The 12,998-nt window shown below is 36.3% G+C and overlaps 1 protein-coding gene across 1 annotated transcript; it reads right to left on the bottom strand.

Annotated features, from left to right (window-relative positions):
* Positions 1 to 91: 91 nt before the first annotated feature.
* Positions 92 to 11,469, bottom strand: LOC118277306 (glucose-6-phosphate isomerase). The gene is made up of 12 exons (XM_035596038.2): positions 11,250 to 11,469; positions 10,371 to 10,510; positions 8,620 to 8,788; positions 7,725 to 7,833; positions 7,109 to 7,273; positions 6,333 to 6,445; positions 5,689 to 5,815; positions 5,123 to 5,217; positions 4,440 to 4,598; positions 3,679 to 3,811; positions 2,491 to 2,632; positions 92 to 1,666 (listed from the first exon to the last, which is right to left on the bottom strand). Exons 1-12 carry the CDS (start codon positions 11,462 to 11,464, stop codon positions 1,479 to 1,481), a joined length of 1,755 nt encoding a protein of 584 aa, XP_035451931.2. The 5' UTR covers positions 11,465 to 11,469; the 3' UTR covers positions 92 to 1,478.
* Between the last annotated feature and the right edge of the window lie 1,529 nt (positions 11,470 to 12,998).

Raw genomic sequence — 12,998 nt, 5'->3', positions numbered from 1 at the left:
AAAGGCGTTGCATTCGTCGCCTACTGTAGGACTTATTGCAACGCATTTTTATTTATCCCAGTATTTCTAAATTACAATAAAACGCAGAAAATCGTGCATAACAGTATTTTATTACTATAACACGTATATAACATTGATTATAATATTCAATACATAATATAAATACCTCTAGGAGTAACATTTCATTTAAATATTACACAATAAAACGCATACACTTAGTATAAAAGCACAAATAAGGATTTATGAGCATTTTCTAACATATCTAATAACATTTTGAAATTGGTCGTTATTTACTAGAAACATAATAAATCAAAACAGTTCCGATTTTAGTTTAAAATATGCCTAAATACGAAATTTTGTTACATTATTTATTTCAGATTCATTTGTAAGTACTGACTTATAATTTCTACCATATTAGTATTGCAATTAAGTTCAAAATACAAGTAAAACATGTGCTTTAATTTTTTCCTTAAAATTTCCTATTTCATGTGCTGCACAAAAGCTTACAAACTTCATTCAGTATCCTTCACCATTTTTTAATCTACTTGTTCCTTAAAATTCCAAAGCAAAGAAATAGCTCATTTTCATACATAAATAAAAACAACGATTACACATTCATAAAATTAACAAAAATGAGAAAAAAAAATGTTGATTGAAAATATCTTTCTAAATACATAATAGGTATAAATGTGTTCTTAGCATAAAATGCCGTTTGTTAAACGTTCTTCTAAAAAAAATAATTTAAAAAGTTAAACGTCAAAAATAATTATTAAGGCGCCATTTTTTAATTCAAATAATTATCATTTTCATCTAAAAATAATTTAATAACTTAATTTATAATCATAGAATTGGAAAAAATCAACAATAATTATGAATAATAAAGATTTTTTTAAGTTCCTTTTTGTTTTCATATAAAATCTTTACCATAATTTAACGAGTATTGTCATAATATTTATTTGAACGTAGTTTCTGAGAGTAGATTTGGTTGATGGTCTTGTTTAATTATTAGAACTTAAGCCGGGATATTGTCTGCTCTTAAACATCCACCTTCCCATCCTCCAATTCATCCGTGATCATGGCGCTTGCAACAGTGTTGAAATATCGAAAGCTCATAGACATAAATTAACATGGTAAATATCCCGTCTTAAGTTGTAATATTAAAATTGCGTTTGTTTATATTGAATAGGCTTCAAAACTACGACACCGTAGTTAATTGAAATCTTCTTAAGTCTCATTTCAGGGAGCAACACAGGCTTTTATCTCAATATTATCTCGGAAACCTTTTCATTTTTTTGCGGTGTGAGGGTTCACAAAGAAAGATGGTACACAATAATTCATTATAGATATATTTTACTGACGATTTACGAACAACAATGACTATAAAGTATAAACCTCTCCCAAATGCAACTCTCATAACAACCTACATACATAAATTTCAAGAACGATTAGAAAACGGCTTCAGTAAGAGAAATTATAATTTAAAAGTTAGCTTTTAAGAAATTAATGAGTCCATTAGTGGACGCATCGTGGCTTGATACGGGGCTATTGTCCTGTAACTCTGGTTCTATCGCCTTAGCTAGTTGCTTGCCAAGCTCCACGCCCCATTGGTCAAAGGAATTGATGTCCCAAATTACGCCCTGAGTGAAGATTTTGTGTTCGTAGAGGGCTGTGGAGAAAGTAAAAATATATCATTAATTCATATTTGTGTGAATATAATCTTGATCACTTTGTAGACGGTTGTCAAGCAAAGGGTGACAGAATTCACGCGTTGAGTAAAGTATTATTACGTTTTGTTAGTTTTTTGAAAATTCTTTCTTAATAATGGCACGAAATCTGGAATTGTATTTGGTGTAGGACTCATAAGTGGTGAACAAACATGCTGGCACGAATGGGCCGGTTTGACTGAAGTGATACCAAGTGTCCACAGGCCCGTACGCGGATCGCACGGATCGTACGCATCGTACGGATCGCACGCATCGCACGGATCGCACGCATCGCACGGATCGGACGCATCGTACGGATCGGACGCATCGCACGGATCGGACGCATCGCACGGATCGGACGCATCGCACGGATCGGACGCATCGTACGCATCGCACGGATCGTACGCATCGCACGGATCGGACGCATCGCACGGATCGGACGCATCGCACGGATCGGACGCATCGCACGAATCGTACGGATCGCACGCATCGGACGCATCGCACGGATCGGACGCATCGCACGCATCGCACGGATCGGACGCAACGCACGGATCGCGCGGATGATGATGACTTTCTATACAAGACAAACTAAAATCCGTTGCGTGCAATGCGTACGATGCGGGCCTGTGGACGCTTACCTTTACAACGCAACCTTTGAATGAGGTAAAGTCAGCCAAATTATTAGATATGCAGGTAAGAAAATAAATATTGATTCATAGGCAACACCTATATAACTTTACTTTGTTAAAAATATGAACGAATAAATTAAAAAGTGTTTTCTACATACCAATGAGAGCTCCGAGCGTGAACGGCGTGACTTTCTTGACGACTATGGAGTTGGTGGGACGGTTGCCCTTGAACACTTTGTGCGGGAGGATCTTAGCCACCGCGTCCGCTGCCATGCCGGACTTCTCTAACTCGGCTTTAGCCTGAAAAGAGAAATACATAAATCATTTTACCTGTTTAATGTTTAATCATGGCTGAAATTTGCGGGGGAAATTATCCAATGACTTCTCCCGCTTTGGGCGAGGCGAGAGGAAGTATCAGACTCTTACTGACTAAAAACCACCCCGTTCCTTCTCCTGCTTTGAGCCGGAGCCCCGGTAACCTTTTACGTTGTCCGCAGCTCCGGATCGGGCATCAGCCCTACTGGGCCCCATCTGTGGTGGTCTGGCTCTTTGAGGCGCGCGCGGAACGCGACCCCTACTGACTAAAAACTACCCTGTTCCGATTCCTGCTTTTCGAGCCGCAGCCCCGGTCATCAGACCACCACAGATGGGGCCCAGTAGGGCTGATGCTTAATCCGTAGCTGCGGACTACTAAGCGCATTTACCGGGGCTCCGGTTCGAAAAGAAGTAGAAACGGGGTGGTTTTTAGTCAGTAAGAGTGACACTCTCTCTCGCCTCGCCTCAAGGCGGGAGAAGTCATTGGATGACATTCTCCCCTCAAAATAAAAGGGACAAATGTCACACATTATATATTACTTGTATGGAGTTTCTGTCAAAAGCCGACATCGTTCGAGAGATTTTAGATTAATTTTATTGATAGACAATATACATACTGGCTTATCGATAATACTACATTGTTGAGATTGTAGATACGAGTAATCGCAAATTGCCGAGTACGGATCTCCGGTTCGACTCTTGTTTTGAATCCGGCAATGCAATATTATTAACATTTTCGATTTGAAAATAACATTTTTTACAATTTTTGTTTGTCTGTCTATTTGTTCTGGCTAATCTCTAAAATGGCTGGACCGATTTTGACGGGCCTTTTATTGGCAGGAAGCTAATGTACTAAGGAGTAACTTGAAAAAAATACAACGAAATACCGTAATTGTGTCGTAAGTCATAATTAAACGCTAACGCGAAGTCGTGCTAATAGCTAGTTAAGTAATAAATAAATCTCATGTGTTTTATGTGGAACCTACTAGTTAAGTAATAAATAAATCTCATGTGTTTTATATAAAACCTACCTCATCAGCAGTCTTCCCCTTCATGAGAGCCTCAGTTTGTGCGAGGAAGTTGGCGAGCAGGATCTTATGGTGCACGCCGTTCGAGATCGGGTTGTGGGTCTGCGCCGGCGCAATGAAGTCGCACGGGATCAATCTGTGATGTAAAGTGAGGTGTCATGAGTTTTAGAGGGTTCTATCTACTTTTTTTTGTGGTAATTTTGGGGTAAAATGACAAAAAAATGTTGCCTATAAAAAATAGTGATTTGTTTATTAGGTAAGGAATTTTCCTTACCTAATAAAGAAATCACTATTTTTTTTGATATTAAACACGTATTTTTTTTATATTGTCTTATAAGATAACAATACTTAGATAAAACTAAATCTAAGTTTAGGAGTAAGAGCAAATACTTCATTTCTTCGTATAAAACGTAACTAAAAAAAGTGACATCACACGATATTTTAAATCGATATATTTTCTAAAGTATTTGTTTCAGTAAGAAAATAAAAAATACGTGTATTTTAAAATAATCTACAAGACGGACATTAAAATAGAAATAAGTCATCTACCTTATAATTTAAAAATGCGTGTTACATTGTACAATCAATCTTAGTATTTAGTAAACTAACGCCCGAATACTCAAACGCTACTCAATTTTAAGACGCTCTCAAATGTAGTTCTGTCACTATCAATTCTTTATAAAATGACAGAGATAGCACGATTTTTAAGTACAACTTAAAATTGAGTAGCGTTTGAGTATTCGGGCGTATGTTCTTCAACTAACCTGGTACCCTGGTGTATGAGTTGGTAGAAGGCGTGTTGCCCGTTAGTCCCGGGCTCCCCCCACACGATGGGGCCCGTGCTGTAGTCAACCTGGGCCCCTGACCGGGTCACATACTTACCGTTACTCTCCATGTCGCCTTGTTGGAAATAGGCGGCGAATCTGAGACGAAAATTAAATATATTTTATTAAGAGCTGGCCTTTTTCTTTTGCTCACCAAATGGTGTTAGAGCAGGAGTAAGAACGGGGTGGTTTTTAGTTAGTAAGAGTCTGACACTCCCTCTCACCTCACCCAAGGCTGAAGAAATCATTGTATGATGTCCCCCCTCCCCCTCAAAAAAAAATATTTTAACAAGAGAAGAGGTTAACTAGAGGAGGTCAATCGTTCTGCCTCATTTTTTAGATTTTCAACTTTATTTTTCTGGAAAAAAGTCTTTGAATTATCTTTCTATATGAATACAAAATATCTATTTCATATTTTGTTTTAATGTTATTTTATTTCACGATATATGTTCGCATACTCATCCTCAAATATTGAAGGTATCCCACAGTCACCCTGTATATTTTAGATTTTCAACTTTATTCTTCTGGTAAAAAGTCGAATTACCAATGAAAAACACTGACAGACTGGAGTAAATTGACCTGACAATCACTGTACATAATAGCAACTAATGTACATAACTCACCTATGTAGATACTGGTCGTAGGGCAAGAGTGCATGTGTCTCCGCGCCGTAGAAGTTGGAGTACCAGACTCCCAGCAACGCTAGGATCACTGGCGCCTACATAATAACAATAAAACATAACATAAGAACTAAATCTGGTTGGAGGCATTGATGATCTATTTTTATGGGAAAGTTTGTGTGTTAAGCTATCAATCACCTAGTCAATATATTGGCACATCTGCAAAAAATGCGAAATTGTCTTTATATGGTTTTCGTGTTTCAGGAGTAGATTATAGTTTGGAATAACAAACACACAGGCCACTTTTCAACCCACGCGAACGTGGGCAAAGCCGCTAGCAGAAATTAGTAGTAGTATAAAAACCATTAGTAGACTAGAGCCAGATAGTAATAAAAATTTTGGACCTAATGTGAACCCGCGTTAAGGTTGAAAATTAAATGTCCTCCTAGGTATCAGGATGAAATTTGGATTAGCGATAGATTGTAGTCTAAAATAACATGTAGTCTACTTTTTAATCCACGGAAACGCAACCGAAACCCCCGGCAGAAGCTAGTTAGTATATATCTTACATTTTTCTCCAACGGCGCAGTGGTGAAGTGCTGATCCATGAAGCTGGCTCCTTCTAGAAGTTTCTCGAAGTTGTCGTAGCCGATGTACAGGGAGATAGACAGACCGATAGCCGACCACAGAGAGTACCTACAGAGAGAGAGTTAGAATTTTAAGAGAGAGAGAAAGAAGAAGAATGGAGTTTGAGATTTGACTATTCTTCTGTAGTGGAAACTTTTTGGTGAATAAATTATTTTTATTTTATTTTATCTACTAGATTACTCTTTAAAACGTGTTTACACATTTTTAAATTAAACTATAGAACATATGTCTCAGGAAACCGAGGAGAAAAATTGAAACAACTCAGAGATAGTCCAGAAAAAACAATTAAAATGTACTGCCTCCTTTTTTGAAATCGGGAAAACCGTGCAAGTTGATTCTGAAATGGTCTCTTCAGGAAAGAAACATATTTTTTTTTTAGTTTTTCTTACAATTTCTTGTAATGGTGGAAATAAACTGCATTTTTCTGATCTTTATTTCTTCTTCTAAGTTCAGGTGGATCTATTCCGTCGGCAGGCAAGAGTTTGTGTTTTAGAAGAGGAATATACTAGGTATATCAAAGATGATGGTGGTGATGATTGAAGAGTAAACCAGAGTGTATAATTACCTGCCCCCCACCCAGTCCCAGAATCCGAACATGTTGTTGGGATCTATCCCGAACGCTGTCACCTTCTCCGCGTTAGTGGATAGTGCCACGAAATGCTTCGCTACGGCTGATGGCTGCAACAAAATATGGAGTACGTGGTTATAAACAGAATTCATATAAGTCAAAGTCAAAATTATTAGCTAAGGAAGGCACTTTTGAACGTCAAAGCTAATATAATAATATTAAAAATGTCTGTCTGTCGGTCAGTCCTCTAGTGAAGCAATTTGCTCGTTCTAAAGTGTAGATTCCTATGGAGAAGAACAAGTTAGAAACTCAATTGATTATTCTTTTTCAATCAGGTTCACAATACAATTTTTGGTTATATTGTTTTGAAGAAATTTATTTTGAATTTGATAGTTGTGTACATACGTAAGAATAGTTGAATTCCTGTATATATTCTTACTAATATTACAAATGATTTGGGAAAATGGAGGCTACCGTTTTTTTGGCCATCAGATAGCGAAAATGTAGATTGCGCTTATTATGTCCAATGAGAGCAGTTGTCAAGTATTGAATGTCCAATGGTGCTCTAGCTAATTCCCTATTGGACAAAGCCCCATTGTTTCTTTACATTGCATAGGTTCCGAATCTCTGGAGAAGTCATTTAATGGTTATACCCCTCAATAAAACGTATTATATGAACAAATCATTCACAATTACTTTTTATTTCGTTATTCCAACAATATACACTACAAAAGCTACTGAAGTCCTAAGCATATAAAGAAGATTTCACTTACATCCTTAGCAGCCTCAAGGAACCAGGTCTTGGCTGACGTGGCGTTGGTGATGGTCTCCTGCGTGGTGAAGGTCTTGGAGGCGATGATGAACAGCGCCGTCTCAGGGTTCAGGCGCTTCAGCACCTCCGCCAAATGGGTGCCGTCGATGTTGGAGACAAAGTGGACCTGGTAGATAGAATGGGGATGATGACGGGGTATGAAAATTGAAAATCTGTCCGCTGTCTGCCGGACAAGGGGTCTCGGGTCGGGCAAAGTATTACTGAGGCTTTTTTCGGTTTTTTGAAATTTTCTCACGGAGTCTAGAAATGTGCCCAATATAGGTGTATATGGCAATAGGCTATTACATGGGTCTTATAACACAAAAGGTGAAAAATGTGTGTACATTGTACAGTGGCATTACGGGTCATAATGTGCACCTCAGCATACACCTTCGGGATTAACCCCTTGTCTGTCGGTATATAAGACACAATAGAAAACACATTGTGTCACGCGTAGATCTGCGTTCCGACAGACAACGGGTTAAAGGTGAGACGATATATTATCATACAAGTAAGGACAACATTATAGAATTATAGACATACCCATAATAAATTACGAAAAGTAATTATTTATTTACCTTCAGCTGGTTGGCGTAGGGTTTCAGAGCTTCGGTTACCATCAGCGGCCCCAGGTCGGACCCGCCGATACCGATGTTGATCACATCTGTGATCGGCTTGCCTGTGTACCTGGGTGATCAATTATTTTCTTGTTACTTTAAATGCGACTGCTAAGTATGAGGTGTCGGGTAATGATGTAATTTGTCTCTCTCTTTCACCATATCAGAAGAGAAGATGTATTTGACTAGAAGAGGGACATTGTTATAGATTGATGATGAGACAACTTTGTCTTTATAGAATTTTCCAAAAAATAAAAATTGTTTACTATCTCAAGAATTACAACATATGTTAAATATTGCGGCAGCCGTTCTGGCAGAAAGCGGATTGGTGTCCAAACGCAGACTTACCAACACTAAAAAAAAGCCTCAGAGCCCCAGTAAGTTGTACACAATAATTGTGTTGGGTCTGGCTTGTTCTTCTCTTATTTATTATTACTTCTCTTATTTATTCTTACAGCCTAACTCAGAGACCTCTAATGGTTACTTAACCCAATAATAAGCAATTATTTTCGATACAAAATCGTCACTAAGGAATAGCTTAAGTTATCATTAAATGTTTCTAAATACGGCAGTTAATTTTCTAAACGATAAAGTCCACATAAAACATTGTACATGCCTAATTGAATACGATATTATCATAGTTCAAACTCTAATAACTACAAATACCAAAAGTAGCAGTATACTTACAGATGAAACAGAGTATAGGTATCTTATACATTCGGCTCAAAGCAGGAGAAGGAATGGGGTGGTTTTTAGTCAGTAAGAGTCTGACACTCCCTCCCGCCTCACCCAAGGCGGAAGAAGTCACTGGATGATTTTCCCCCAAAAAAAAAAGGTATCTTATAAATCAGTTTACCCTTTCCACTGTCCACTGATGACCTGTCCGGAGAACTCCTTCATGTGTGCGAGCACCGCGTTGACGTCTGGCGTGACATCCTTGCCGCCCACCAGAATGGGCCGGTTCTGCCGGTTGCGTAGAGCGATGTGCAGCACTGCTCGGTCCTCCGTGAAGTTTATTTTCTCACCTAGTTATAACAGACATTAGATATTAGTACATTTCTCATCTTTCCATATAAAAAACGTAACTTACCTGACTCCATTTCCACCAATATAAATATGATTCGTGGAAGCCAAACGCACCCACAGTAACATAGTATAGCACATCTCTGGTGGAAAAGGACCCTAACTGTTGAAAAGTGAGAGCAGCCTGCAATATTCTATCTCTCCGGTAATAAGATGACATCAAAAACACAACATCACAAATCTTAAATGACATCTCCATTTATTTATTAACGGCGCATTCCAATAAACTACGGATCGGTAGATGTGCCTACGAGCCGTAGAATTTTGACACATTTTGTATGGAGCTTATGTCAAAATTCTACGGCTCGTAAGCAAATTTACCGATCGGTAGTTTATTGGAATGCGCCGTTAATGTATTGGTTTAGTATTTACTTTTTTTGCAATTGGCATTCCATAGTCTCTGCCTACCCCCATGGGAGACAGGCGTAAGGTTAGTGTATTTATTTAAGTTGCCCAGTTTGTAAATAAATATAAACAGAATTACGTCACTTATAATGTTAGCATCTACCTATACCTAGAGTGTGGGTTATAAACACATTAGCAGGACATAGATAATACAAGTTGTTACACAATCACTGTCAATAATGAAGATAGTAATGGTAAAGTGTTTGAGAGATAAAACGATAAACATTTAACAGTACTTGACAATATACATAATATACATAATATATATTATGTAGTGTAGGTGGGCAATTTGATAAAAGGTGTTTTAACCATACTTGGCAAAACATAACTTATGCCCGAATGTGCCCAAATACTTAAATGCTACTCAATTTTAAGATGCTCTCAAATGTAGTTCTGTCACTATCAATTCTTTATAAAAGACAGAGATAGCATCATCTTTAAGTACAACTTAAAATTAAGTAGCGTTTGAGTATTCGGGCGTTAATGATTCACATTTTAAACCTTAATGGAGGCAGAGGTTTAAAGTGTAGGAGAGCCATGGTTAAAAATGATATTTAGTATGAATGGACATTTCCAATGGCCGAATTGAGAACATCCTTCTTTTTGGGAAGTTGGTTAAAAATTATCTGTGTATCAAAACCAAGAGCCTTATGTGGTTTACCATATGCTTTTTGAATTATTAGTGTACATATTACATCTGGAACTAGCCTTATAACATAGCTAACAAAAAGTAGCTGTCTTCATGTCATTTAATAGTTCATACTCCTGCCTACAATAAGCATGTTTCCTACTAGTCAAATTCAATACTTTTTTCGAAATTCCAAAAACGATATTCTCTATGAACTTTGTATGAAATACTCTATTATGACGTCATACGTTTTTGACGTCAAATAGCAGACTTATTTCTAAAAAATTAGCTAGAAATATTTAAAAAATAAGTAGTTCATCAAATTTATGAATGAGAGTGATAGTAGTAAGAGTATTTTTAAATATTTTATTATATTGAAAAGCATATAACTTATTTTTGACCAAGTCATCATCCCTATTGCTTACATGTTTAGAATGCAAACTTGGTGAAATAAAATGCTTCTACATACACAATGTATGTTTGTAACCAACCTGAAAACATAGCATCTCGGGCCTTCTCCACATTCCTGCTCTTGGCCAGGTTCAGCAGTAGACTCCACACCTGCTCATTGATGCGGTTCTTCGAGTAGTCCAGCAAGATGTCTCCGTCATTTGGAGTGGGGATGCGGAGACTACAAAATAAAATTAAAGTAGTAAATTATCATATGAGTAAGCCAATATATACAATAGTTAATTTAGTATGTCTCATGAAAGTTATAATAAAATTGTAGTAAATTATGTTAAAAATTCTAATAAGTAGTGAGAAATGTCAGCCATTTATTGGTTTTTAAGATTTAAATATTATTAACATGAGACACACTTTAAATAAATGAAGCAGGAAATTATTTGAATAATTATATTTAGGATATTGCATTACTTAATTTATATTTGAATTGCAATGGAATCTTACAAAAAAAAAAAATAAACCTATTTAAAAAATTGTGATGGTATTGGCCTTATTGTAATAGATATTTCAAATAATTATTATTTAAGATGAATATAAAAAATATTATTTGTAATTTTTTTGAACTACCTAATTATAATAATTGAGAGAAAAATTAGAACATAATAAATTAATTTAAAAAGTTTAATGATGTTGATATTTATCTCGAAAAATAAAATACTTTTAATTGAAACTTCGAAGTCATAGGTCACTGCTATCACGTCTAAATAAAAAAAAAACTGACATTGGTTTGATTTGTTCATGCGCGACCTTTCAATAACTTTCACTAAATCGGTGATATAACTTGACGAAATTACTACAAACACCGCTTTATTCCATTCAAAAATAACAAAACTAATATTTAGAATAAAAACCGACACGTTTTAATTCATATAAGAGACAAAAAACTAAGTAAAAAGTATACAAACCTGAATTTGTTGAAGCGATCGGCATCTTCCTTAAACAGTTGTTGTATGTTGATTTTGTCGGCATTAGCGTCGTAGAATTTCTGTATTTCTACGAAAGCTGGGTCTTGTTTTAAATTAACTTTGGGTTCCATGATTTTAATTGAAGTTAGACAGATATTTCGCGAGCTGCGGCCAACTAACTGTATTGCTCGTGATAACAAATGTCTTTTTGACATCCCAATGATATCTGAAGGTTATTCGCGTTTTGTTTTACGTGTCGAAATATTTAAGTTTTCTGTTTTGTTTTCGTTATGTAAAAGAAACATAACTGTTATCATTTATTTATAGATTGAGTGTTATTAATTAAGATATTTGTAAATCATTCAGTTTGTAAAGAGATGCTACAAAGTATTTTTAATGACAGTAATCATAATGCTGATGGAGAAATATGTTGGTCTTCTGTTGCTTTAACTAGAAAAATAAATATCATTTTAGTTATATTACTTAGTATTTATTGCAATTAGCTGTAAAAAAATACATGAGATTCAAGAATACGGAAAACTTATCATTTATTACAAGGCACATAATGCCTTGACGAGTGACGTGTTGATCATTAAACCGAACACAGTGGGCAAAGTTTCTGGCGGTGCGGGGCGCGGTGAGGGGAGTGTGATTTGCGGTGGTATGCCACAGCCAGACTAGTAGTGACCACAGCCAGACTAGTAGTGACCACAGCAGCGTCAGCAATGGACGTATTTAGAGAACGGCTAACTATTAAAGTGCCTCTGTCAAAAGTGGCATTATATTGCCTCGAAACAAGTACGTTCTTAGCTCAAGATATCATTCAGCCAATAGGAGCGCACCCAGTTAACGAGAAAAGGAGAGAACTTGGCGAATTTAATACTCCACAGCATAACGCACACATTACTTCTGAGATTTTACAAAGGCGCGCGCATTCGTTGGAATTCGCGCGTCTGCGCACGAACAACGCTTCGACTCTGCGCTATTATAAAAAAACCTTCCGCTGTGGAGTTAAGGTTGAATTTGTTATGTTCAGTTTTGGAAAGACGCTTCGATGCGCTTCGACTCTGCGCTAGTATAAACTGACTTTTAGGTTTAATCCGCCTCTGCACACTATGATAGGCTACTATTAGTCCACATTCAACAAGATTTACTCAGCCAATCAGCTGCTAGAATCCCAGAGTTACCAAGAAAGGATACCAGTACAAACAGTACAGTGTTGCAACAAATAAAACAAGAATTAAACTTAACTTTTTTATTATAATCACATGAAGTTATAATCTTTGAAAAACTTGACAACAACAAAATCTTTTATTTGTTCAAATCAATATTACCTTACCTTAATTTCATTAGACCCACAGGCAAAAAAAGAAATGCTATTTATTAAAATTTCAACTCTTTTCCTACTACATTAAAGTACTTTATCATTTGGGTCCTTAAAAACGGAATGCGATAATGAAATTTCAACTTTATTATCATAAAACTAAGGTAGATTTCGCTTTGTCAGTGATTTCGTTAGTTGATATATTTTGTCAAGCTTTTTACATAAAATATGTTAAGTAAATATAACTATAATATCGTTGAACTAGTGCCTACAATATAAAACTGATCATTTTTGTTTAAAGGCATAAGTAAAGAACAGGGAATGTGATTTTTGTTTAAACTGTGCAAAACATGAGGGTTTTTTAACGTATTTTAAGCTGAAACTTTGTGTAGAGATTCTATTCAACCTGTTCAGTGCTTCTTGAT

This window comes from Spodoptera frugiperda, chromosome 10, assembly GCF_023101765.2.
Source record: "Spodoptera frugiperda isolate SF20-4 chromosome 10, AGI-APGP_CSIRO_Sfru_2.0, whole genome shotgun sequence".
Classification (NCBI taxonomy): Eukaryota; Metazoa; Arthropoda; class Insecta; order Lepidoptera; family Noctuidae; genus Spodoptera; species Spodoptera frugiperda.
This window is presented reverse-complemented; position numbering and strand designations above follow the sequence as displayed.

Bases quoted from the DNA above. Each gene is read 5' to 3' on its own strand.
- LOC118277306 (XM_035596038.2), bottom strand. From the start codon at position 11,464: ATGTCAAAAAGACATTTGTTATCACGAGCAATACAGTTAGTTGGCCGC. The intron at 10,511-11,249 runs GTTTGTATACTT...TTTATTTTGTAG, and splicing joins GATCGCTTCAACAAATTCAG to TCTCCGCATCCCCACTCCAA. The intron at 7,274-7,724 runs GTAAATAAATAA...TCTATCTACCAG, and splicing joins CCTACGCCAACCAGCTGAAG to GTCCACTTTGTCTCCAACAT.